Source organism: Castor canadensis, chromosome 19 (assembly GCF_047511655.1).
Source record: "Castor canadensis chromosome 19, mCasCan1.hap1v2, whole genome shotgun sequence".
In the NCBI taxonomy this organism is placed as follows: domain Eukaryota; kingdom Metazoa; phylum Chordata; class Mammalia; order Rodentia; family Castoridae; genus Castor; species Castor canadensis.
In genome coordinates, this window is record NC_133404.1 from 42502723 (window position 1) to 42529444 (window position 26722).

The 26722-nt window shown below is 51.0% G+C and overlaps 2 protein-coding genes and 1 long non-coding RNA gene across 4 annotated transcripts; 1 reads left to right on the top strand and 2 right to left on the bottom strand.

The window, feature by feature from the left end:
• The first annotated feature begins 972 nt into the window (after positions 1 to 972).
• Positions 973 to 6580, top strand: LOC141419249 (uncharacterized). Its single transcript, XR_012444026.1, has 5 exons — positions 973 to 1112; positions 1839 to 1934; positions 3255 to 3378; positions 3801 to 3916; positions 4281 to 6580. It is a non-coding gene; the product is annotated as an uncharacterized lncRNA (long non-coding RNA).
• On the bottom strand, positions 1057 to 17932 carry Wdr73 (WD repeat domain 73). Of its 2 annotated transcripts, XR_012444025.1 has the most exons (9): positions 17844 to 17932; positions 17323 to 17390; positions 17006 to 17094; positions 15990 to 16078; positions 15483 to 15547; positions 10979 to 11140; positions 10347 to 10712; positions 8873 to 9215; positions 1057 to 1777 (listed from the first exon to the last, which is right to left on the bottom strand). XR_012444025.1 is itself a non-coding variant. In XM_020179975.2 (8 exons), exons 1-8 carry the CDS (start codon positions 17882 to 17884, stop codon positions 8980 to 8982), a joined length of 1116 nt encoding a protein of 371 aa, XP_020035564.1. In that variant the 5' UTR covers positions 17885 to 17932; the 3' UTR covers positions 8024 to 8979. The 2 variants fall into 2 exon arrangements, 1 of the variants encoding a protein (XP_020035564.1); XM_020179975.2 differs by lacking the exon at positions 1057 to 1777 and having other exon boundaries at positions 8024 to 9215.
• A 633-nt stretch (positions 17933 to 18565) lies between these two features.
• On the bottom strand, positions 18566 to 26600 carry Nmb (neuromedin B). The gene is made up of 3 exons (XM_020179983.2): positions 21578 to 26600; positions 20870 to 21042; positions 18566 to 18809 (listed from the first exon to the last, which is right to left on the bottom strand). The coding sequence occupies exons 1-3, from the start codon at positions 21732 to 21734 to the stop codon at positions 18774 to 18776; spliced, it is 366 nt and encodes a 121-aa protein (XP_020035572.1). The 5' UTR covers positions 21735 to 26600; the 3' UTR covers positions 18566 to 18773.
• Positions 26601 to 26722: the final 122 nt, after the last annotated feature.

Genomic DNA, 26722 nt, shown 5'->3' on the forward strand with positions numbered 1-26722 from the left:
TACCATCATGCTTCTTTGGAGTGGAACAAGAAGGTTCAGGTGTGATAGCTGTGCAGTGCTGTCACGTGTTCCCCTTAGTGATGAGAAAATTAGGCTGGGGACCGTGTCTCAGCAGCACCGTACAATCCTTAGAGAAAGGCATGTTGGAGCAGCTTAAACGTCTTCTGCCGTGACTTCTGGACAGGACTCTTCCAGCAGTGACTTGACTGTACAGTAGTCACGTGGAGGTGGTGCTTCTTAGTGGGTCCCACTCGATGTGATTTTTTCCTGTCCTAATTTTCATCCGAAGCTGTACTAACCACTATCCTGCCCAGAACTGGTCTGAGGGCTGCGGAGGTGGCTCAGTGGCAGGACGCTTGCCTAGTTTGCATGCTCAAGGCTCTGGGTTTGATCCCCAGATCTCACACACGCACAGACTTGAGTTACCTTTTTGTCCACCACGTTACTTAGATGAGCAAACCCTGGAGACTGACTTTTAATTCAATACAAACTCAGCCATGGCTTTGAAGTGTCTGAATTAGACCAGTGAGCTGTGGTGGCTTTTGAAACCTCTCCAGATGGAAATGGCTGTGGTGAGTCAAACCTTCCTCTTTAAGAAAAAGATAAAGCTTCATTTGGGAACCTATGAAATTCACTTAGGTTATTACAAAGTTGCAATCAATGACACATTTAATCAGCTTATGCACTGCAGTTTGTTGAAGAAACTCAGCAACAGTGAGGGTCCTCATTTTCCTGTCCAGCTAGCAGCAAACGCTGGAGTCAGATTTTAGAGCTAGCCCAAGTGAGTCCTGACAGTGGTCAAAGGGTTTGTTTTTGGTTTTGCTTTGCTTCATTAATTTTTTAGGTCAAGTTTGTCATTAGACTGTAGGCTCCGGGGCAGAGACATATGAGGCTGATGTCTGCAAATCTGAGGCTGTGACGCGAATTGCAACTGCTGGCAGTGAGTGTGACAGGGCTCCCACTCAGCTTCCTCCTGTGCCTGAGGCTCTTCTGCCTTCTCTGCTGTCCCTCCAACAGGACCGCTCCAGCAGTCAGGAACTGGAGTGGGGCTGCGTGTGGGGGAGGCACACTTGCTTCCACCCCCAGCACTGCTAAGCAAATAAACAGCAGATGTAAGTATTTCCAGGGTGGCAGGCCCAGCCTCAGTTAAGCGTCTGTCACTCCATGAGCCCGAACTCTGATCAGGCCATTTTATAGAGGGGGCCTCAGTGCAGGCTGGGATTCAGGCTCTGCTCAGGGGTCGTACTCCGTGTTCTGCCCCCGTCCCAACTGTGCAGGCTCCCTGGGCATTGCAGCTCCTGACTCGCACACGAGCTCAAAGGTCAGTAAGTGACTGAGCGTGCAGTTAGCGTCACTCATGCAAGTCCCCTCCATGGCCCACTGGGTAGGGGACAGAGTCAGGACAAGATGCTGCTAAAAGCCCAAGAGACACGGCCTCCCACTGCTGCTCTGGGTGGAACGCTGCTGGGTGGAACAGCTAGCTGTCCTCGAACCAAGGCCAGTCCTCCCTTCTGCGGGCCACACCACCTCTGTGCCCCATGTTCTCGTCCACCGTCTAACGGACAGCTGGCTTTCCACTTTTTGGCTGTTGCAAATGACGCTGCTTGGTGGTTCACGTACGGTTTTTGTGTAGATTTGTGTCCAGTCTCAGAGAGATGAATGTGTGTCTGTCCCACCTTTCGCAGAACTGCCGGCTGCCTTCCATTCCAGGGTGGTGGATGAGAGCTTCTCCACTTTCCCACCACACTTCTGTCCTCTGGTGTTTATTCTCGCCGACCTAGAGAGTGGGAAGCCATTAGCAGGTTTTGAATTTAGAATTTTGGACTCTTCACCTACAGAGTTTCATGACGGAACATGGTGGCCCAGGAGCAAACGCCCCATGTTCTCCTGCCTTCGCTTCCTGTGCCCCGCCAGACCTGGAAGAGCTCCTGCAAGTGTGTGGCGATCCCAGCTGTGCGCCCAAGCTCTGTCCACACTCCCCACACACAGGCAGCCCTCGGCCTCCTTCCAGGCCTAGAGCGCACACGAGCCTCACGTCCTGCCCCGGGAGGGCAGGACTGGCCAGGCTGTGCAGGCCTGGAAGCAGCGTGGCCATTCCATTGGGGACTGGGGGTCCTGCGCGCCTGGAAAATGGTCTGGAAGAGGAGTGCAAACTGGGTGCAATGTGGGTGCACACTTGTGTTCCTGTGGGCTTCTCACCCACCGAGGGGCACAGCTGGAGGGGAGGAGGAGAGGCTCTGGAGCGCAGGGCCCTGGCAACTTTGCCTTAAAAACCGTAAAACATGTTTGGTAGACGGTCACTGTCGTCACACTTTCCAAGCAGCCACGTCATAGCTGTTAAGTTCATCCAGCTCTTGTGCGGCCATCACCACCGCTGAGCTGTCCCTTACCCCAGGACTTCTTATGCCCACACTAGAATTCTGCTCGTAGCCAGGAACTCCCCATTCTCTCCCCTGCCCTGGAACCACCTCCTACTCTGTGTCTAGGACTGTGCCCACTTTCAGCACCTCCTGTAGGGCACACACACCATTTTGTCATTTCCCGGCAGGGTAGAGAAGAGCTGAACTTGTTTGCTGACTGGTTTTGTTACGCTTCATGTCAAATGCATCCAGAACACAAGGGAGCGTGTATGTGGACACACTGTCACGTTTGCTCCTCCTGCCTAGTGAAGTCTGGGCAACCCCAGCCTCCACCTTGTTGCCCTCTCCCATGGCCTTCAGGGAACCGCAGGAGCAACCCCTTGGCCCAGCGGGCCGAGCAACCCTGGCTGGCCACAGCCCGGTTTCTCTGTTGTGGTTCCAGCTCCCTTGCTGCCCAGTCGGGGCTGGGCCTTTCCCACTATTTTTTTCCTATGCTGCTCCCTCTGCTTGAAGGCACAGTACACCCCAGCTGTCACCTTCCTTACTCACACTGGACTCCAACCAAGCAGCGGTGGGTATCACCCAGGCTCCCAAAACATAGCACCCCTTCCCTCCCCACCTGCTCCCCAACTCCCCTGCCAGCAGGGCTGTATTTTATATAGCCCTGTATCTCACACCCTGGCATGTGACATGTACTCAGGTCACCTCTTCCCATGGCCATGGAGAGCACCTACTTCCCTCCCTGACCTCACAACCAGTGCAGAGCCCTCTGGGGGCTGCTTGTTTTTCATTCTCCCACCTTTACTGAGCCACTCTCTGTGCCTGTCTCTGCTGCTACTCTCCTCCTTGCCTCTGCTTTTCTCTTCAATCTTGGTGGCCTGGCTCCTTCCACAGACCTGTTCCCGCTGCCCAGGAACCCAGCCTTACACATGGTGCTGAGGCCCTGTCACTGACTCCAACTCTTAACCCCACATCCCAGTGAATGGATGGTGTCCCTGGTCCAACCAGCTGTGGTCAGGTGAGCTGGCTAACCTGTCTTCCTTTTTTTTTTGGCGATACTGGGGTTTTGAACTCAGGGGCTTGCGCTTGCTAGATAGGTGCTCTCTATACTTGAGCCATGTCCCCAGCCCTAACCTGTCTCCTTAGAAGGCTGTGTGAAGGGGAGGCAGTGCCAAGAAGGGATTTGGGTGAGCCCCTAGAGGTTTGGCCTTTAAGGATATCTCTTGGGCTAGTGGTGTCACTCAAGTGGTAGAGTGCCTGCCTAAGCAAGCACAAGGCCTTGAGTTCAAACTCCTGTACCACCAGCACCAAAAAAAAAAAAAATCCGTCACTCCCAGGGCCCTTCCCTGGTGGTAGCTGTCTTTACCTCCACGTTCTGTTCTAGAACATCCTTGTGAAGATCTGTCCCCACTGGGTCACCCTCCTTTTCCACCCCTGCAGGTACCCCTCTTGCCTCCTCAAGGATGCTGCTGAATCTTCTGTGACATCACCTGGAGTTTTGGGGGTCAGCACAGCAGTCACCGCTCAGCTGGCCTGGATCGTGTGCTGGTGGCCATGTGAGTGGCTGGTCATCTTTGGTTCCTGTCAGGTGCGCTGGTGCACCCTCCCAGAACTGCTGAGAACCCCGGGAGCTTCTTGTGGAATGTGTAGATTTTAGACATTGGGGAGGGGGGTGTGGAGTTTGTCAGAAAGTTGGGGGCAGTTAGTGCAGTTTGGAGATGGCTCTGCATAGAGATGTCCTGCTTATGGGGGGACAGTGACTCTCAGGATGACCACAGACCACCAGCAGGTGCATCTCCACCTGGGATTGATTCAATGTGCAAATTTGTGGGCTCCTCTCCAACGCTGCGGTGGCCTTAGAAGGTGGTGACTTGGCTGGCAGAACCAGTCCTGAGAAGTCACTTCTGGGTCCATTTACAGGCAGAGGCTGCTGATGCTCCGCCTGCCCGTGATGCTCCTTCAGTTTCTCCAACTCCCCGGCCAGAGCAGCACTGCTCCCTGATGAAGGGGCACAACTGGACACAGCTGACCCCTGCTCTCCCCACTGTACTGCCATGGCCCTTCCCAGCTGTCAACCCTGCCTTGAGCTCAGCCTCAGATGGGAAGCAGCAGCCAGTGTTGTCCCTAAGACCATGTGGCCAGCTCTCGCACCAAATTTCACAGTGTGTGCGTGTGTGAACTGTTCTCTGGAGGTTCTGCTCCTCTCACTGAATCCTGACACCAACCTCTTCAGAACGTCCATGAGAGGAGCCCAGCAGTCTGTGTTTCAAATAGTCTATGCCAGGCTTCAGTGCACATACCTATAATCCCAGCAGTTGAAAGGCTCAAGCAGCCTGCGCTACCTACTGAGACCCTGTCTCAAAAAACCCGCAGGCCTTCCAGGTGATCTGTGATGCACAGCAACCTGAGGAACCACTGGTGTAGGGAAAACCCATTTTGTCACATGATCTACTTTTCTACATACACCCAAGAAAAGCTTTGCATAGTTTTACATACCTGCAATTTCCGGAAACATGACTTTCAAAAATGCCAGAAAACAGTATATTGTCTTGTTCAGAGGCTCACAGTTACCAGCCTGAAGAGCCATGCACGGACCCCAGGTGGGAGTCACTCATGCAGCACCTGTGGGCGTGCACGGGGCATTCCCAGGGTTTTGCAGGGCTGAGGCTGGAACCAGGCCGTGAGCTTGCTAGACAAGCATGTCACCAGCTGTGCCTGGGTTCCTTTCCTGCTCTTGCTATGACATCTGTACAGGATGGACTTTACTTAGAGAAACACACGCTTGTTTTAGCCCCTTGTACTTTCCAGTGAATATTTTGCAATCAATATTCCTCACAAAGTTTTATCTCAGGATAGTAAGGGGTGTGCAAAATACTGGCTATGGAAGGAAGAATGGGGCTGATAGGGTTGAGGGCTACCACCTACCATCTGTGACTGAGCTTGAATGAGGTGGCGGGGAGCACCACACTTTCTTGACCACCTTCTGGTATTCTGATTATAGCACCTTCATAAAATGAGTTGGTTAGCTTTCCAGATTTAAAGAAAAATAAATCTCTGTAAACACGGGAATTTGTTACTCTTTAGAAGTTTGAAGCTGGGTGTGGTCGTATATGCCTGTAATCCCAGTACTTGGGAGGCTAAGGAGGATGGAGACCAGCCTTGGCTGCCATAGTGCGACCTTGTCCCCCCCAAATTTTTCACAACAGTCTCACCCTGAATACTTTTTTATTGATGGTGCTGGGTGTGCCCTTTGCCACGGAGCTGCATTGCCAGCTTTTCATTATTCCTTGGATGAGTTCCACTTTCAAGTACTGGATGGTTCAGATTTTCTACATACAATAATTTTATAATAAATTTCCAAATTAGCATATAATTGTGCAAACTAATCTCACAACCTTTTTTCCTTTTTGTTAAGACGCCATCTTGTAGGTAGCCCAGGCTGTGCTGTAGCTCGTGACCCTCCTGCTTGTCTCCCAATTTTTGGATTATAGGTGTGCGCAGTGGCCCTGGCCTGTTCTTTGTTTATTCACATTTTTCCTTTTCCGAACTGTTGAGGTTAGAATGTGGTACCTGTCATTCCTCTATTGTCTTCAGTCCGTCCCCTGCTGTTTTGTCTGAAGTCCAGATGTCTCCTGTTTGTACTTCCCGCAGTCATCGGCTCTTTGTGGACCTGGCACTTTTGGGATACCCCAGCTCCCACAGGGGCCACCTCTGACTCCTTTGTCCCTGTACGGCAGTGACCTCTGCATTTGCTTATCACTGCTGCCTCACCTTGCCTCACTTCCTCTTCCAGTAGCTCATCGTTAAACTCCCTGGGTGAAATTACCAGGTGTGGTTCAGTCTTCCTGGGTAGACCACGACTGACACATTTTGACAGCATTTTTCAGCAAAGCAAAGCAGCTTTTACATTCACGCATCTATTCTACTTTCTGAATGACTCACTTCTGCTTTAACTTGTAATATTACAGCTCAGGCAGCGGCGTTGCTGTCGAGCCAGGTCTCAGGAGCAGAACAGAGCTCTGCCTTGTGACACTTGCCACCTTCTGAGCTGTAATTATTCCTACCATGGCCAATTTCAAGCTAGCAATGGGATGTCACTGAATAGAGTTGGGGAGAGCTACAGAATGAGCTCTCAGGAGGCGGAAATTACTGAGAAAACAGAATGATCACATCTTCAAATTGAAAACTCTAAATGTCTCCAAAATCTAACATTCTATGAACTTCACTGTTAAATTAAGTAATAAAAAAATTCATTTCTGAGCTGGGCACGGTCAAGCATGCATGTAGTCCCAGCTACTCAGGAAGCAAGAGGGGGTGGGACAGGAAGGATCATTTGAGCTCACAAGTTCGACAACAGCCTGGGCAACATAGTGGGACCCCATTTCCCAAGTGGAGTGAACTGTACACCCCTTCCCCAGATCCATGTTGAAACTCCAATCCCCAAAGTGACTGTGTTGGAGATTAAGGTGAGATGAGGTCACAGGACAGACCCCTTACTCATCGGGCTGCTGGCCTTCTAACGAGACCAAGAGCTGGGAATAAACCACGTGTAAGAAACCAGCTGACATCAGCACACCAGGCCCACGGGCTTAGACTCTGTTTGGGGTGACGGTTGTACCGCGCTGTGAAGGTAATCAATGCCAGTGAACGGTGCACTGAAAAAGGTTACGATGGAGAAAAGTGGTTAAAATAGCGAATACTTTGTTATATATGTATATATATCTTTTTGGGGGGGGGCAGTATGGGATTTGAACTCAGGGCCTTACGCTTGCTAGGCAGGCACTCTACCACACAAGCCATCCTCTAGCCTTTTTTTGAGATGGGGTCTCTGGAACTGTTTGGCCTGGCCTTGAACGTCAGTCCTCCTCTAGTCTGCCTCCTGAGTAACTAGGGCTAGAAGCATGGGGAACCAACACCCCGCCGTCACTATCTGCAAAGCCATAGCACTGTGCCCTGTAAGTGATACAGCATGTGAACTGCGTCTCAGCAGTGCTGTTTCAAAACCAATCAGGGACAGGGTGTAGCCCAGTGGTACGGCAGTATGGCACTCGTGTAGGGTGTGTGAAACGCTGGGTTCCATCCCCAGCACCACGAAATAAAATAAAATGAAATTATCCCAAATCAAAGCACTGGTGACCAGTAATCAAGTAAATTTCATACACCAAATTCCTTAAATCCTTTAGAGCTACAGTGAGAAGTTACCTAACGGGGAGACGTCCCTCCCTTGTCTGCTCCCCGGCTCCCCCGCTCCCCGCAGGCGTAGGAAGCAGCAAGCAGTGCCAAGTGCGGCCTGTGTGAGGACATCTGTCTTGGCTGCAGTGCTGCTGGGTCACAGCACCTGTTTTCCCACCCTGGCTAGTATCCTTTTAGAAATATTTGCCCCAGTCAGCTACTTGTGGCTCTGTTACACTAGCCACTGTAGCCACCTGGAAGGCAGAGATCGGGAGGATCGTGGTTGGAGGCCAGCACAGGCAAACAGCTTGTGATATTCTATCTCAAAATACCCAATACAAAAAGGGCTGACAGAGTGACTCAAGTGGATTGCCAGCCAACCAAGTGTGAGGCTCTGAGTTCAAACCCCAGTACCACCAAAAAAAATTGCCCCAAGTTTTATGTACATGAAGAGCCCTAGCCTCACCTATAAAAGAAATACAAACTAAAGCTACAGGCACTGAGCTTCCATTTATTAGACTGGCAAGGGCCACAGGGCCACTGAACACTTTGTTAGCGTGGACAGGGACAGAGGCAGAACATCGCTGTTGGTGGAAACAGAAAATGGCACAACCTGTACGGAAGGCCCCTTGGCAGTGTTTACAAACCTAAAAGCCATATATCCTCTGCCCCAGTGAGCTGGGTTTTGGAAATTTATCCTCAAACACTGCTCATGGTGCCAAGGTGTTCAGCAGGCTATCTGTAATAGGGCAAGACTAGGAAAATGTAACTGCCATATAGTAGGCTGCGCATATTCCCTGTGGCTCAGCTGGACCAGGTGTGGTGCCAGCCGGGACAAGGAACCTGACACTCCTCTCCTTCCTCTGCCCTAAGCATCATGGCCCCTGTCAGCTGTTCAAAGGGAAAACCTTTTAACACCAGGCACTTTGATTGGCAAAGATGTCACAATCCTGCCTTAACTGCTCCTTGTCACTGGGCTGACTCCCTTTCGTGTTAATTGGCTCTTACACATTTTTTTCTATAAAGAGGTCCACACAACACATTTGCATTCATGAGCTCTTCTGAGTCATTATTATTTCCAAAATAATCAGGGCAAAATGGACTGGTGGTCTGGCTCAAGCAGTAGAACACCTGCTTTACAAGTGTGTAGCCTTGCATTCAAACTCCAGACCCACCAAAAAAAGAAAAGAAAATAGAGGTCAGTCAGGTGTGGTGTACCCGCCTATAATCCCAGCACATGGGAAGCTGAGGCAGGAGGCTCTGGAGACCATCTCAAACAAACAAATTAAACAAAAAAAAAAAAAAGATAAAACTGGGGCCAAGAAAGGCTGCTGACTTGCCTGAGGCCACACACTGGGAGCACCGACTAGGGTCTCTAAGTCTTGCATCAGTGTCCTCTCCACTCGAGCAGCTGTTCCTCCAGAGGCCAGGGTGGAGGGTGCTGGTGTCAGCAGGTGGCACGGAGGTCCACCCAGTCCCACACATGGACAGAGGCATCGCTTGCTGCTGATAACAAAGTCCTGGGTTTGCAGGGGTGCCAGGTATGGGTGGTGACCAGAGGAGCAGTGTCCATCTCATTTCCATCTAGGAAGATGTGGCCTCTGTGAGTGAACAGAGGCTCTGCTTGGCTCCCCTTTCCATCCCAAGACGTGACATCATAGACCTGGACTGTGCCATCAAAACCTGAGGAAGGACAGAGAAGAGAGACTGATGTGAAATCCCTAGAACTATTGCTGATTTGCTCTGTGGACCCAACAGGCTGAGGACGACTTCTTCAGTCACAAGACGGGCCAACAAAGGGAGTGTACCATCTGCCCAAGGAGGCCCTGGGGAGTCCCTGGGTAGTCGCCATGAGCACCTGTGGTCCACCTATTACGTGTCAGGCCCAGGCTCGTCTAAGACACGGGCTTCTTAACCCTTACAAGCAGGTGAAGCAGGCACGATCATCTTCCCAGGGGAAAGGGAAGCTTCAAAGACCTTCCCAAACCTCAACTTGCCCCAAATTCTAGTCCTTCCACCTCTGCGGCCCTCTCAGCAGATGGCCCTGTTTCCTCCTTGATGGGAGAAGCAAGAGCCTTTGGAACAAAGTCCGCCTGCCCCTGACCACGGGAGCCACACCTCTCACCCCACCCTGCTGTCTTCCAGTCCTGCACCGCCATGGGGGACTTCTCTGCTCTTTCTGGGTTCCCCCACTTCCTTCCCTGACGCTCAGTTACTCTTTAGACTCCTGCCCCTAGTCTCGGCAGATCCTGCCCGCTGGCTTGCGGACGCTCTAGGTAATATTCCTACGCAACTGGACTGCACCAGCCCACGGGCCTGGGCGCTAGCTGGCTTGCTACATCTCAAACTCGAGCAGGCTGAGAAGTGTCCCTGAGACCTGTCACCTCTTCCAGTGCAGCCTCACAGCTGTCCCACATCTGCAGGGCTCTCCACCAACCTGAGACCTGCACCCCTGAGACTGAAGAGGCTGCCACCAACGTGTGGACGGGTATGGCCAGGTGCCAGATTTTTTTTTTTTTTTGGTGGCATTGAGGTTTGAACTTGCTAGGCAAGCACCCGACCACTTGAGCCACTCTGCCAGTCCTATTCTGTGTTGGGTTTTTCAAGATAGGATTTGGTGAACTATTTGCCCTGACTTGCTTGGAAACAGTGATCCTCCTGATCTCTGTCTCCTGAGTAGCTAGGATTACAGGCGTGAGCCACCAGCGCCTGGCCTGGAGCTAAATTTACTGTGGGTTGTGGGCTCCTCCCTAGCACTCCATCCTTCTCTGGAGAGAGAAGGAACAGCAGATCCATAGCCCTGCTCAGCAGTACCTGAAATGGCCAAGCAGTTGTCCAGGCCTGGGGCCCAGGTCACATGCAGCAGCTCTGGGTTGGGGCTGGGTGTTGGCACCAGGCACTGGACTGAGCTCACGGGATGACAGAGATTCCGGGGGTCAAGAAGACGGAGCTGCCCATCTGAGCCAAGGCTGGCGATGCAGGGTCCAGTACCTTGGCCCCTGTCCTTAACTTCTGCACACCATCTCCCTCCAGCAGACCCAGGGCTGGGGCTGAGATTCTCCACGGATGCCCACTTCTGGCGGGTATCAACGAGGCCCAGCCGGCCAGAGGTGCAGCAGAAAGCAAAGGTGTCTGCATCCAGGACCTGCAGGCTACTCAGCTCCTCCCTGTCACTGACACCTGGAAGGCCCAGGGCAAAGAAAAAACTGCTGGAGGCAGACAGGCCCAGCTCTTGGCAGGGTTGGCTGGCTCCAGCAATCCCAGGATGACTCATGTCTCCCCTCCACTCATCACCATCGTTGGCCACCTGGGTGGCACTGGTTCCTGGGCTGCCTCTCCCCACCCATCCCGTGATGGAAGACATCTGAGGCCCGGGCTTGTCTCTGTGCCCCATGTCCCTCCAGTGTCTGGCACAGAAGCCTGAACTGAGCTAGGCTGGGCAGTACCTGAGCAGTACGTGATCTTCTGGGATTCTAGGTCTGCAATCTTCAGGTCACTGAGCCGCACACCGTGAAGGACTCCGGGGGCCGTGGAGGGAAAGATGGCTACCCTGGGCCAGAGACACCCATCCTCATCCACAGCAATGGTGCTGACGGCTTTGAGGACATCTGGGGAAAAGGAGAAAACATTCGGCTGAAGTGCAGACTTGATGACAAGAGCTTGAAGCCATCTGTGGTAAGGACCTGGAAATGTAGACGGTCACAGAGGGAAGGGAGCCGACCGACAGGTGGCAAGACGAGGTTGAGGTCGTATCTGCAGATTTGAAACTGCCAGAATCACTTTGGTTTCTTGACAACTTGTCTCAAGAACTGTTTTTGCAAATGGGAGGGGATGGCTGCTGCCATCTTAGTCCTCCACAACCAGGGCTGGCGTTTTCTTGTCAGTAGAGAACAGGAAGAGGAAGGGAATGAACACTGCCGATGTCACCCACCTTCGTGAAAAGTGACAGGTACAGGGCTTGTGAGCTATGATTTCTTCAGAGACATGTCCACGACCTCAAGCGACCTGCTAACACCTGGCGAACGGAGGCCAACATCAATGTAAATTGCAAACAAGAAGGGCCATGTTTTACACAAAATGGCCTCAAGTCAAATCAGGCTGGTTTGATTCTGCTGCAGCCTGCTTGGATTCTGAGGACAGGACCTGTCAAGACGATGACGGACAGTAGATGGGAGGCCACAGATTGCTCAGCAGGCCAGGGGCAGCGAAGTCCTCAAGACCCCCCACAGTTCAGGCCAGAGGACGCCAAGCACTCTCCCAGTGCCCAGGGCTCTAAATGCACGTAATCCAGAATTCCTGAGCCTAATTCCTCCCTCCACGGGTGCTGCAGGGTTTTGGGCAGTCAAAAGGCGAGTGCCAGGGTCACCCCTTGTCTCTAGGGAACACTGAGGAGGCTGCCTGACTCTCCTGGGCCACACTTCAGCCGCCCCTCCTTCCCTTCCACAGCCTCAGAGGAGTCTGGATTCTCCCAGATCTGCCACTATGAGCCAGCAGGGTTCTCAGATGTGATCTGTCTGTAGGGAGGAAGGAAAAGATCTTTTTCAAAAGTTCAGTAGAGGCTGGGGTGTGGCTCAGTGGTACAGTCTTGCTTGGCACACAGCGGGCCCTGGGTTCCATCCCAAGCACTGCCAAAAAAATAAATAAAATAAAATAAAATAAAAAAATAAAGAAAAATCAAGTTTCCTCTCTGCCCAGAAAATTCACACCAAATTCACCAAGCCAGGCCCCCAATGAAAAGGCAAAGTGGTACAAAGTCAAGGCAAAAGCCACAGCAAAGGACCTGCAAGGTCTTGAAAGTAGACAAAGCACTGTCTCTGAAATGAAGCCAGCACAGAAGGCATCGAGCAGAGACACTTTCAAGAGTCAGAACCTGCAGCCCTGAGCGAATGTGGTGACAGGCCTATTGATAGTGGTGCCAGGAGCAGAAGCTACTCAGCCCCACAGAGGCAAAGAAAATGCTGGGCTGTGAGCAGGGCTACATCTACAGTTGGAATATTTAAGTTCCAAGTGGCAGCAGCCAGGACCCTTAGATACTGTAGCCATCCAACTCTGGCTTCCAGCCCCAGCAGTGTGGACAGCACGGAGAGCCAGGGCAGCAGGAGTTGGCAGACCTCTGAGGGAGTCCTCCTTCTCAGCACATTCTTCAGTCAGGTTTTGTTTGGGCCACAGCATTTTTGGGGTGGGGGGAAGAGGGAGACGGGTGCTGAGGATCAAACCCAGGGCTTTACCACTGGGCTACCTTTACCACTGAGCTACCTACCACGGGCCAGAGCTGTTATAAGCAAAGAATAAGCTAGTTATAAGGACCTGGAACATTCCACTTTTCATGGTACTTATTTTTTCATTATAAAGTAATAAAACCGAATTCTAGTACCTACACAGCCTGTGAGTCTAGTGAACACTCTGTTCCTGTGAACAGATTAGATTTGGGCTAGATATATTCACAGAATCAGGTTTCTGAGACACCAGGGCTATGTGTAGATTCCTGGGCCTTAGAAAATTCACCAAGAAAGCATTGCCCTCTTAGGCTTCTAGAAAAATAGTTGGCAGGTCTTTCCTAAACTCTGAAATATGCTGCATTAGTATCTGGAGAAGACGACTTTATCTGACTCGACACTCCTGTGGGTGTCACAGCAAGCCCTCTTGGCCTATTAACTCCCACAGGCCTGCAGCTACGGGATCTATGTCACGCCTGGTCCCCTGCACCATCAGCACAAGAGCACCTGCCTTGCCTCCACACGGCCACCAAGACTCCTTTCTCTCTCATCTTTCAGCCCTTGCTGCCCCACCCAGCTTATTTTGGGGAAAAGATAAAAACAACTGTAAGCTACTAGCATAAGGATAGACAGATCGACACATGGGACAGACCGGGCCCAGAGTTAAACCCTTATTTTCAGCACAGGTGCCCAGGCAAATCAACAGAGAAAGGAGGAGTTTAGACAAGTAAACATCCACATGCAAAAAAGTCTAATTCAGACCCTTATCCCACGTCACACACAAAAATTCACTCAAATGGATCATACACTCAAGTGTTGCAGCTGTAAAAAACTTCTGGAAGGAAAACACCTGAGTTAGGTAAAGGTTTCTCGGACAGAATACCAAAAGCTCAGTCTCTAAGAGAAAAACTGGACAAACTGGACTTGGTCAAAATTTAAAAGTTTTATGCTTCAAAGGACATCACTAAGAAGATGAAAGAACAAGCAACAAACCGAGAGAAAACATTAATAAACCATATCTAGTGAAGAACTTGTATCCAGTATATACAAAGAACATTTACAACTCATTAAAGACCAATAACCCAATTAAAAACATAGGTGCTAGGTCTTATGAGGCACTTCACCAAACATACAAATGGCCAATGAACACAAGAAAGATGCCCACGTAATTAGTCATTTGTAAAACACAAATGAAAACCACAATGACATACATCACCACATCCACTAGAATGGCTTGCATAAAAAAGGCAGGACTGGGGGTGACACCCGCCTAGCACGCATGAGGCCCTGGGTTCAATCCACACCCACATGCACGCACACACACACAATAATAAATGCTAGTGAGGAAGGGAAAAACAGGAATCCTCATCCATTGCTGATGGGAACGTAAATGAAGCCATGTTGGAAAATTTTCAGTTTCCTTAAAAAAAAATCAAACATAAATTTACCACATGACCCAGCAACCCCGTTCTTCGCTGTCTACCCAGGAGAAATGGAAACACGTGTTCACACAAGGACATATACTCATGTGCTGAGTAGCACTGTTCATGATAGTAAAAACAGGGACCATCAGGGCTGGTGGAGTGGCTCAAGCAGTAAGAACACCTGCCTAGCAAGTGTAAGGCCGAGTTTAAACCCCAGTGCTGCAAAAAAGTAATTATAATAAAGTGATTTTTGGGCTGGCAAAGTGACTCTGGCAGTAAAAGTGTCAGGCGTGAGGCCCTGAGTTCAAAACCCAGTGCTACAAAGAAAACAAAAAAATACCAAAAAACTGGACCATCACCTGGTGAATGGTACATCTGTCCAGTGGGACTCTAAGCGTGTGTCATAAAGAGGGGCACATTACTGACACATGCTACGATGCATGGACTTCAAAAGCATTATGCTAGCCAGGCACTGGTGGCTATGCCTGTAATCCTGGCTACTCAGAAGGCAGAGATCAGGAGGATCACGGTTCAAAGCCAACCTGGCCAAACAGTTCGAGACACCTATCTTGAAAATAACTAACACAAAACAGGCCTGGTGGAGTGGCTCAAGTGGTAGAGCACCGGCCTAGGAAGCATGAGTCCCTGAGTTTAAACCCCAGTACTGCCAAAAAAAAAAAAAAAAGCACTATGCTAAGAGAAAGAAGCCAGACACAAGAGAGTGTATACATCAGTCCACCTGCAGTTGTTGTCCAGCAAAGGTAAATCTATTATAGAGAAAGTGGACGAGGTAGCCGAGGGCAGGGTGTGCAAATGGGCATGGACTCACGGCAGTGATAAAATGTTCTAAAACTGACTTATAGTGATACACTTCACAGGGTATAGTGGGGTACACCTGTAATCTCAGCAGCTGGGAGGCTGAGGCAGAAGGACCTGTCTCAAACAAACAAACAAAAAATTTCTTATATACCCCAGGACTAGCACAATGCCTATAACCCCAGCTTCGAGGGAGGATGGGTTGGGAGATTGAGGTTTGAGGCCATGGAGGTCAAAAGTTGGCAAGATCTTATCCCAACTAACAAGCCAGACATGGTGGTGCATGCTGCAATCCCTCCTATGTGGTAGGTGGAGGCAGGAGGACTGACATCTAAGGCTGGCCACATGCAAAAGTGTGAGACCTTATTTGAAAAATATCTACAGCAAAACTGGCTGGGGATGTGTCTGATGTGGTAGAGCACCTGCCTAGCAAGTGCAAAGGCCTGAGTTCAAACTCCAGTAATGCAAAAAAACACCAAGTGAAATCTACTCACCACTGTCTTCTGCGATCTGCCACACCTGCAGGTAGCACCCTGGAAGTCCACTGGTCACTAGCAACCTGTTCCGGATAGACACAAAATCTTGGTGTAGACAGCAGGGAGCTTGCCCACACACCCCACCAGTCCCCTCCTCCAGCCCAATCAGGTTGGGATTCTTCCAAGGAAACCACACTACAGGATGGAGACCAGGCAGGGAGGACAGATCAGAACACAGAACCCTGGCCCAGAGAAAGCTCTCCTGACCACAGTGTACCATCAGCTCACTGGGAAAGGAAGAGTCCTCTCCTGCATTTAGCCCCTGGACCAACCCCAGTGACTCAAAACACACAAGGCCACTGGTTTCTCTGTACACAAACTAAGTTCGTGCGCACACGTAAGTGCACATCCACACATGTCCACGTGCTCGGGGTGGGGTGGCAGTACTGGGACAGGATACCACTGGTTGGTCATTTCCAGCCATCCCAGCCTGAATGGAAGGTCTGGGCCCAGAGCTGTCCATACCTGGTATCTGGCACATGTTTTAGATCAAAGACAGATCTGTCTGAGAATCCCCCATGGCGCACTTTAAAATCTCTTTCCGGGAATAAGCCCTAAAATACAAAGAAGTGGCCAATCAGATAGAGCTGACTCTTCAAAGGAACATACCAGAGGAACTCAAGGCAGAACGTGGCTTGGCAGGAGGCCATGAAGCCACTGTGCTGCTGACAAACGGTTCTCTGCAGGGCCTGCCTCATGAGACGCTGCTTGCACACAAGGTCTCCACTGCCCAGGGGGATGGACGCTAGGCAGGTGCTCTACCACTTGAGCCATTCTACCAACCCTCTTCTTATCTTTTCTTAAACCTCTCTTACTTCAAAGACTTGTCTTTCAAAGACTTTCTCCTGGGATCATCTTCCGTTACCCACCCCTTAAATGTGTTCTCTGAAGTTCTGTCCTTAGCTATCTCCTCTTAATCCTTATACACAACACATCCAGCCTCGGAGCTCTTAACACTTCCAATGGCTTCAGCCACCCTCTCTCTCTTGTGCCTCCCTAAATTTTTTTTTTTTTCCCAGGGATGGGGGAGAAGGTACTAGGGTTTGAACTTAGGGCCTCACAACAGCTAGGCAGGTGCTCTACCACTTGAGTCACTCTGCCAGTCCTTGTTTGTGTTGGTTACTCTTCAGATAGGATCTTGGGAACTGTTTGCCCAGGCTGGTTTCGAACCACAATCCTCCTGATCTCTACCTACTGAATAGCTAGTATTACAGGTATGAGCCACTGGGGTCTGGACTAAATTTATTTTTCATAATGTAAAATTTACCTCTTCCTGTAGCAGACCCCTTGTAAGCCCCTTGTGACATTCTACTGCAATAACGTCTATGCATATTTGCCTCTCTCTATTAGACTATAAGGACAGACTCAAGACTTGTCTCTGTCCTTCTAGGACAATACCTGGTAGGTAACAGGAGCTCTGTAAATGTTTAATAAACAAATAAAAGTCGACACCTATACCCCGCATGTGTATTTCAAGTTACCTGGTTTTCCTTTACGGAAAGTCTGAGAGGTAGTATCAGATGAAGAATTTCATTCTTTTTCAGGCTTTCATAGCCAGCAACAAAGACTCCTGAAGAAAAGAAGTAGCTGTGACAAACTGTTAGAAAGACTGTGGACCATGGCTAGATCTAGAAACTCCTGCCAAATTCCCCAAAGCAAGGATAAATTCCTTCCCCATCGGTGCGCAGCCCTGTATCAAGGGATAAGAGGAATGTAAGTGCTGATGAGGCTCCCAAAAGAGCGGCATGGGTCCCAGCCTGAGGAGTGGGTTCTCATTTCCTTTAGGGCCAAGCATTACCTTTGTCACCAACCCATTCAAGGACACGAGTGGCTCCTGCGAGGTCAAAGGCATGGAAATCCTGGTACCTGAACGATAGGGACACAAAACTCACACGGTGCACGGCGCCGTATAGCCGACAAAGGACTGAGATGGCAGCGGTGGCCCGATGGTTAGAGCCGGGCAGGCTTGGGACCGAGTCTAGTTTCGCATTTTAGGCCCTGGGTGTCTGGGACCTGGCCAGTCACGGGTCCCTGAGCCCTGGTTCTCATCTGCGGAGCTGGCAGGCTGCCCCAAGCTGATTGCCCCTCAAAACTGCAGTGAGAACTCAACGAGAGAAGCTGTGTCCCGCCTGAACGTGGGGCTGGCGCCAAGTAACTGGTCACTCGTGCGCTCACCTTCCACTAGCGGGGCTCTAATCACAAGACGTGCGCACGGGCGTCGAACACCCCTCGAGAGAAGGCCGAGGCTCGGGGTCCCCGCATGCTCCGCGCCCCCACCCCCGTCATCTCCCCCTCATATCCCGTCCTAATCCCATTTACAAGCGCAGGGATTCCACCAGCCAGTCCTCCGCGGGATCCATAGTAACCGTCACTTCCGGTACTTAACTTCCGCCCCCCGAGTCTCCCGGCGCAGGTGCGGTCTTCTCGCGAGAAGTGGGCGTGGCCCCAGAGGGCGGAACCTAGTGGTGGCCGCGGGCTCAGCGCCCCGCTGCTCTGCGCGCTGGTGGGGTTGTGTCCCGGGTTCTCCCGGAAAAGTGACGTCAAGTCAGGGACTCCCCGGAGCGACCAAATACCCTCCTGTTTTAGGACCAGGGGTTTGCAGCCCGGAGAAGGGTGTCGGTGCCCCAAAGCCAGCTGCACTACGGAACCAGCCGGCTAGCTTGGAATTTCAGACAAGCGATGAACAAAACTTTGTATGAATGTATCCATGCAAGTTTTAGGACCGCTCCTACGAAAGCAATGTTGCTTGTCTGGACTTCGAATCTAACCGGGCGGCCTTTATTTCCACTTGCTAACTGGCAACCCTACTGGCGTCCAGGGTCTGCATGCGCGGTGTCCATGCCCGCGTGCCCGGCTCTCCCGCCAGGAGACAGGCACTGGCCTGAGAGAGCGGGTGGCAGCGGACAGCAGGAGCCGCGCCTGGCACGCAGCAGGCAGAGGAGTAAGAGGCCCAGGCTGGTGCCTAGGCGAACATCCTCCCGGCCCTCCAGCGCCCTCTCCCTCCCCTGGACGCGGCTGGAAGGAGAGGCCCAGACACTATGTAAAGAGCAGGGTTTTATTCACACTGCGAAGAAGTAGGAACATTATTTGTTTCTGCATCCGCAGTATTCCCGAGACCCAACCGGAAAGAAATCACAGCAATGGAGCTCAGGAGTTCCATTCAGATGGGGCCACTACTAGGGTTCCATTCAGCAACTTCTCTGGTGAGCACCACCTAAGCGCGTTGTCGTGTTTGTCCCGTTACTGACATCACTTCTGCAGTATCTGCACAAGCAGCCTCCTGCCCTGAAGGACAATACAATAGAATTGACTGGGGAGGGGCATGTGATAGGGGCATGCCACCACTCCTAAGGATGGGTGTCCACAGGGTGGGCAGGGGCAGGCCCCTAGCTGATCACCTTTGTCCCTGAAATGCCCGGGAGGTGTTGGAGCAGTAGTTTTCTCAGAATACAGCCCTGATTCCCCAGGGTAGTCTTGACAATAAAAGGACATCACAGAAGTCAAGTACAGGTAAGGCCAGGCACTAGATAAGTGTGTCACTCCCCTGCCCCAAGCTCGGACCCAGTCCTCACTCTGCAGCCATCCCCTCTTCCCACGGGAAGGTGCTGCTTCATCTGAGATTCTCTAGTTGGTCTGTTTCACAATCAATGGCCTCAGAGGTGATACTGCCCTCCCTTTACACTCAACCAGTCCAACTCCCAGCCCGTGCATTTGAGGTCCTAAGGGGGTAGGAGTTCTGTGCATCAGGAAGTCAGAGATGTTGACTGGGACTGGAGTTGAATCTTCTCTAGGGAATGCCCCTCAACATGTACACACTGTATACTAAGCACAGTGATATGAAAGTGAGTCAGTAACAGGTGGTAGAGCTCACAGAATGGTAAGAGCTCCCTTTACTGAGGGCTTTCCCTGTACCCAGTGCCACTGAGCATGTGACATAAATGGTCTCTTTTAGATAGGGACAGTGATGAACACCTATAATCCCAGCTATTCGGGAGGCAGAGATAGGTGGATGGAGGTTCAAAGCCAGCCTGGGTAAAGTTATCTCAAAAACAAGCCAGGGATGATGGAACAATGCCTGTAATCCCAGCCTCTCAGGAAGTAGAGGTAGGAGGATCAGCTGGGCAAAAACAGAAGACCCTGTTTTAAAAAGACAAAAGGAGGCTAGAGGCATAGCTCAAGTGGTAGAGTGCTTGCCTAGCAATTGTGAGGCCCTGGGTTCAACCCCCAGTACTGCCAGAAAAAAGAAAAAAAAAAGATTTGGGCCATGGCTTAAGTGATAGAGATGCAAGACACTGAGTTCCATTCCCAGCACTGCCAAAATAAATAAATAAGTAAATACTACTAATAATAAATGGTCTCACTTAATGGGAGATGGGCCTGTTTTTGCCATTTTATGGATGAAGAAGATGAGGCTAAGGTAACCCAGGTAACTGGTCAGGACCCTGATCCACTGTGCCACATTCCACATCACACTGCTTTCTGCTCACCAGTGGGCAGAGGAGAGGGTGGAGTGCAACAAGGATAGCAGGGAATGGAAGAGCTGCCCAACCAAGCTAGACACATAAGGCTGGCTTGGCTCCAGCTAAAGCAGGCCTTGAACTCCATAGGTCAGGGGTTTACAACCAGGAGTGATCTGGGTCCACCTGCCCTTCCATCTTGACATTTGGTGATATCTAAAGGCATTTTGTTCTTAGAGACAGGGTCTCACTATGTTGCCCAGGCTGGCCTTGAACTCCTGGGCTTCCGCCATTCTCCTACCTTAGACTCCCAAGTAACTGGGCTACAGATGTGTACCACCACACCTGGCTTGGAGGCAATTTTGGTTATCACAGCTTGGTGAGGAGACAGAAGGTGCGTCTGGTTGAGAAACTAGGGACGTTGCTAAATAATTCCACAAGTCACAGGAAAGCCCATGAAAGAATGATCCTCCGGAGCTGAGGAGTGCTGAAGTTGAATCCTGTCATTGGTTACGAGGCAGATGAGAGAATGGAAAGAGCACTCAGTCCGATCTCTGAGGGTGGGACAAAGCTGTGTGGACTAAGTGAGAAAGGTTCTCCTGAAAGGGGCAAGAAAATCCCAGTTTGTGACTTAGACTTGATGGCGGTGAGGGGAACGTGTTTCCCTACTTCTTGGTCTATAGGGTCTGATGGGAAGGTCAGCTTTCTTTCTTTGAGCCCTGGAACACAGGACCAGCCTGGAACCCTGGTTTTCTGGGATCCATATCCATTATGCCCTGGCTGGGTAGTCACACCCTAGACCCAACTGGGTGGTAATTGTTTCATACTGGCTCCAGGGCAGCCCTGGCTCAGAATCTCCTAGCATTGGGGTGGGGGGGTCTGGCTCACCTGGGGGTTGGGTGCTGGGTCGCTGAGGCTCATGCCTAGAGCTTTCTTTAGCAGGAGAATCTTGAGCAGATCATGACTCAGCTGCAGTCTCTGGTCCCTCAGGGAGGTGTGGGGCGCTGTCCCCAAAGGGGATAGGCTGAGGGGCTCCAGACTCTTCTTGCCCATAAAGTGACCTGGAAAGGAGGTGCCAAGGCAGATGGAAGTCAGGAAGCAAGGACCCTTCCCAGTGGGAAAGTTCGCCACCTCTCCCACCTGTCAGTTCTCATGAAAGGAAGACTGGGGACCTTCCGCCTCACCAAGGAGCCACAAACACGTCCTGGTGGAGGCAAAGCTTGCTGCCTCAGCTTCTTCTGAATAGGTGGGGGACACACAGCTGGGAGAAGGGGGGGCGCAGCCGGGGAGTAGGTAGGCGCTCTGCCAGTGGCGCTGTCTGCTTGATGAGGGTCAGGAAAGGACAGGCAAGGGGTTTGCAGAAAGAAGACAGCAGAGGCTAGATTTGCCGTCTTGCCTAAGGGAGGGGTACCTGGCGGTCACATCTAGGATGCAGCCCCAGCTCTGCCTAGACCTGTTGAGTCCAGTCACTGACTGTTGGGGTCTCCAGCTCCCCATCTATTGAGTTAGATGAGTGTCCACGTGTTGGGTCACTAGGAGCGGCCAGAGGACTGAGGAGCAGGGTTGAGGGGCGCTTACTGGGGTCCCCCAACTTACCGGTGGCCCAAAGGTTGCCCCGCGGGTGCACTCGAATCTTGCTGGTTCGGCTGCGGGGTTCGGGGAGATCCCAGCTGAGAGGGGCGACGCCAGCAGCGAGCAGCAGGAAGAGCAGGAGGCCACCGAGCAACCGTGCGCCCCCCGCCCGCCGGGTCATGGCTGTGCCGCACGGCTGGGCTCGCCACCCGCCTTCCTCCTTTTAAACCCGCGCAGGGGCGGGGTTTGTAGGGGGCGGGGCCATGGGAGGAGCTGGGCGCCGCGCCCCGCCCCGCCCTCCGGACCCTCCTACCAATTCCGGTCCACAGCCGCCGAGGCCCCCACCCCTCCCCAGGGGTCTCCACCCGAAACCCACCCTGTAGGACTAGGGTACCGCAAAGCCGTTCCCACAAAGCTTTCCAAGTAGCGACTTCAGCCCTCTGAGCATCACTGCGCTTTACTGTGCCCAGCGCCAGGCACTGCCCTCTCTCAGACGGCACACACCGCTATTCCCAGGGGTGAGACAAGGAGCCACCGGAGCAGGGGACCTGGCTCAGCGCAGGGCAGCAGGCCAGAGCTGGGAAGGCGCACAGGACAAGCCCAGGGCTGTTTGACCTCGCTGAATCTCACTGGTCTCAAGTATAGAATGGAAACGGCCACCTCGCCTTACACGTGCAATTTTACGTATTTTCAGCAACATGACTTTGTGGCAGGTAGCAGCAACTTACAGGACCTGCCCCCTCACACCCAGCACTGCGTCCTCCTAAGGAGCCGTCCTGACTTGGAAAGAACTTTTGGATCGGTGGCATCACTTGATAAGCGGGACTCACTGCGTTCCTGGACAACCCATTTATCTTTGCTTAAGGGTTACTGCACACCAACACTCTGAGCACTACAAGGGGCACAGGACGGAAGAGAAATTCCCGGCTCCCAGAAGCTTGTCTTCTCAGGCAAAAAAAAAAAAAGCCCTGGACCCTCCCTGGAAGGCAGGACAGTGTTGTGACTGGAGCCTACTCCCCCGTGCCTGCTGTCCTTGCTCTGTGCAGTTCCAGCTGAATGAGGTCTCGTAGCCTATGGAGCTCCATTCAAGAAGGCAAGCGCTGCCAGGTAGAGCTTTGGGAGCATGACACAGGACAGCGCGGTCCACTTCTGGACCTGGCTCCCCCCCAGTCTGTTGCTTCTCATCCCTAGCAGTAGCATTTACACCTCTCTGCTCTCATGTCACAGCTCAGCCGGGGTGTGCAGCTATAGCTCCTATCACTTCCCAGAATAACCAATTCCCTTTTCGACCTCCTCCCTCTCCTCTGCACCCATCACACTCCGTCCTTTCTCCTCCGAGTCCATGGACGTGGAAATCATTGGGAATTGGTATTCAGTGAGTGCTTGAAGGAACCTCCTTGTTAAGTTTCTCACCCCTCATGTGGTTGGTGCAGACAGGCTCCACCTGAGTCACTTGCCCATTTTACAGCAGTCAGGCTTCAGGTCTGTTAGGGCACTGCCTCAGGCCCCAAAGCTGTGACAGCAGATCCGGGTCTCCCTAAACCATACCCACTCCACTCCTGGGTTTCCATCCTGTTTCAACACCAAGTTGGGTTTTAATTTCTCCAGGGGTGTGGAAAGACACTGCATTTTGAGTTTCATTTCTTTCCTGCAGGGAACCCTATGACCTTGGCTTCTGCTCTGACAGGTTGGCTTAAACTTGAGCCAAGCTTCCTCTAACAAAGTCAGGGTTCACAGCTCAGAAAGCTAGGAAGCTGCTGCTCGGCAAACCAGTGCAAGTGCTCAGGGAAGCTATAAAAATCAAAGTGAGGGCCTGCAGAGTGGCTCAAGTGGCAGAGAGCCTGCCTAGCAGCAGGCACAAAGCCTTGAGTTCAACCCCCAGTACTGCTAGAATTAAATTAAAAAAAAAAAAAAAAAAGAAGCCCCGGGTAGCATTCATAACTACTTGTGTGTAAAGTTCATGTATGTCAGGGGACATTTCTGTAACTGAAGTAAACAATGTAAAAATTTTCTAAATGCTTGGGCAATCTGGTGGGGAATCTATTTTCTTTTTTTTTAATCTGAGCAAGTCCTAAGAGGAAAAACCTACAGTGTGTGAATTCCTATGGACTTTGCAGTTGAGGTTTTACAAAGGTAGAGAGACAGGGTTAGGATGTGGTAACAGCAGGCCTCTGCTGTGCACGGGCAAACTCTTCAACCTCTCCTGCTTTCTCTGTTGCAGAGGCTATTTAGAGGTTTATGTTTTAATATATTTTTGGCAGTTCTTGGGTTTGGAACTCAGCCTCATATGTGCTAAGCAGTCGCCCTACCACTTGAGCACGCCCCCATCCTGAGGTTTATTAAGTAAGAGAAAGTTAAAAGAGGGTTTTGGTATTTTTTGTGGTACTGGGGATTGAACTTCATTTGCTATGAATTCTCAAGTACTTAGCAGACCACCTTGCACATTCTAATACTCAACATTAGTAGCTGTGTTCAGACTTAAAGTCTGAAGTCCATTACAGGAGGAAGAGGTCACCTGCTGGTAGCACAGACCATGGAGTCGACACAAGGCCAGCCCTGGCAGTGTGCCTCTTATATCTAAGTTGTTTGATGAACCAAAATGCTAGCACATCCACCTCAACTCTTGACCGGGTGTAAGAAAAGAATTCCATACAGCACTCTGTCTTTTTGGGCTTAACTAAGTTGTGAGGCTGAGGGCTTTGATCAAAGTATCTGATGCTGTTTTACTTACTTGCCTACTATTAAGTCCTGAGTACAAATTCTTCCATTTGGACTCCCTGAATCAAAGTTTAATTCTTTTTTTTTTTTTTTGGTGGTACTGGGGTCTGAACGCAGGGCCTCATGCTTACTAGCAAGAGCTCTAAAGCTTGAGCCACTATGCCAGCCCCAGACTGAGAGCATCTTGAGGAAGACAGACCATCCATCTAACCAGCTAGAATCAGCTGGATCATCTCAGAAGCCTGACACTGTCATTGGAGGGTGCCCTCAAATGCTGAAGTAGCATTCCCAACACATCACGGTAAAACACTATGCAAATTTTAAGAAACACACACAACCTCTCAAGAGCACAGACTCTCTGAGAAGACTGATTCCCTAAATAAAGAGCCAAGCACTGATACTGCTCCCAATAGAGAGGACACAGTAAGAGCCCAAGGGCAAACACAAAGGATTAACATTTAAAAAGTCTGGAAAGGTACACTGCTGCCTAAACGGAACCACACAGAGCTGAAGTCTTCAGATTCGAATGTGGTAAGACCAAGGGAATGTACTTACTAAACAACAGCCAAGTACAAGTAACTTTAGTGACTCATATGCTCTGCTCCAGAACAGCAGCTCACCTCAATGCTGACCTGCATTACGATGCACTGAACAAGTAATACACGTGGCTTATGCTACCAAGTTAGTACAGTGTCTCTAAAATGGAGCCCCTGCAGCAGAGGAGCTGACGTCCACTAGAGGACACTGAGGCCACATCCACAATTTCATCAGCGTCAGGCTGCAAACACCTCTAAAGACAGGGCGGCTGGGCTGGGGATGTAGCTCAGTGGTTGAGTGTTTGCCTAGCAAGCACAAGGCCCTGCGCCTTATGTTTTAGTGCTGCACTAGGTAATATGAAAGCTGAGGGCGTAATACTTCTCCACCAAAATAATCTCTTTTATTTTTGGCTAATAAAGTGATTGAAATGTTTTAAATACTTTGATTACTTTTTCAGAGAAATTTAGCCTTTGCTTGCAACAGGAGCATCTAGCAAAGGAGAGAAAAAATAGTTTTCCAAAAGTGGGAATGAAAACATGCACGTGAGGAGAGTATGGTCTTCCTTCCGATCAGTGCAGAGAAAGAGAAACCAGGGAGTTGAAGACACAAGGACAACGACGTTTACATTCAGGTTACAAGATAGGCTCAGAGATCCTGAGACCCCAATTTTGGCTGGCAGAACACACTATGTCTCCCCCAGAGTAGCCATAGGAAGGCTGGTACAAAAGTGCAGCCATGGCTGGGTGTGGTGGGGCATGCCTGTAATCCCAGCTCCGTGGGAGGCAGAGGTTGAAAGATTGTGAGTCAAGGCCAGTCTGAGTGGTTAGCAAGACCCTATGTCAAAAACAACAGGGATGGGGGCTTTTCTCAAAATGTAGAGTGCCTGCCTAGAGTGCACAAGGCCCAGGTTCAAAGCCCCAGTACTGGGAAAAAAAAAAAAAAAAAAAAGCCAGCGCACTGTTAACTGAGCAGGGAAACCAACCCTACCCTGCAGAGGTGACCAGGAGCAAAGAAAAGAAGTACAGCAGCATTCTGCCATACCACACAGGGGCTGCACTCTCCTGGATGGTGAGAAAATACAGATACTAGGGAAGCCTCACAGACAGGCTCAAGAACCTTTCTTCAGCAGTGATCTGCAAGTTTCATGCTCTGTAGAGACCGCCGATGGATGAGGACGGCTCTGTTCTTCCCGTCAGTGCCACGGCACCGACCGGCTTCCACCTCAGTGGAGCAAACAGGCCCTGATTGTGTAGTCGTCCCCACCCGCCTCCCCGCCAAACACCTGCTTTCTTTGAGTGTCATGCTAAAGAGAAAAAGCAGAGTGCAGAGCCCTCTGCACTTACGCCATTATTGGCTTACCCTCACTCCCTATTTCTCACACAGAAATACAGAAATACTACAGCGGGCTTTGTAGTCACTACTTTAAACTCTGCTTAAGTCTGTCTGCCTTACAGAAAAGCAAAAGAATAGGTTCAGGCAAATTAGAGTTTAAGGACCAGGAGAGTTTGCCCTTGGGCACCAGGTCCCTGCCTCCTCTAGATGCTGACACGCACCGCCCTGGTAGGGAAACAGGCTGAGGATGTCTCAGGTGTACCGTGTTGTGTCGTGAGTGTTTACAGCCAAGTGAGACTTTCTGAGCCTCTCAGCAACACTAGTGGGCTCATACACATCTGAGTCACGTCCCAGTGAACAATCAATTTTATGACTAAGAGACTTCCTATGAACGTCAATGGCTACTTTTGCTTCACAAAAACAAAACAAACACAAAAAACAGTTGTCGGTATTAGGGCAACTTTCTTAGCTGGAGGACTGCCTCCAGAGCCTATATACCACTCCTCCACACTTCCCCCCGCCACGAGGGGTACTACGAATCAGCCAAGGCAGGCAAATTTCAGGAGCTTTTCCAACAAACAC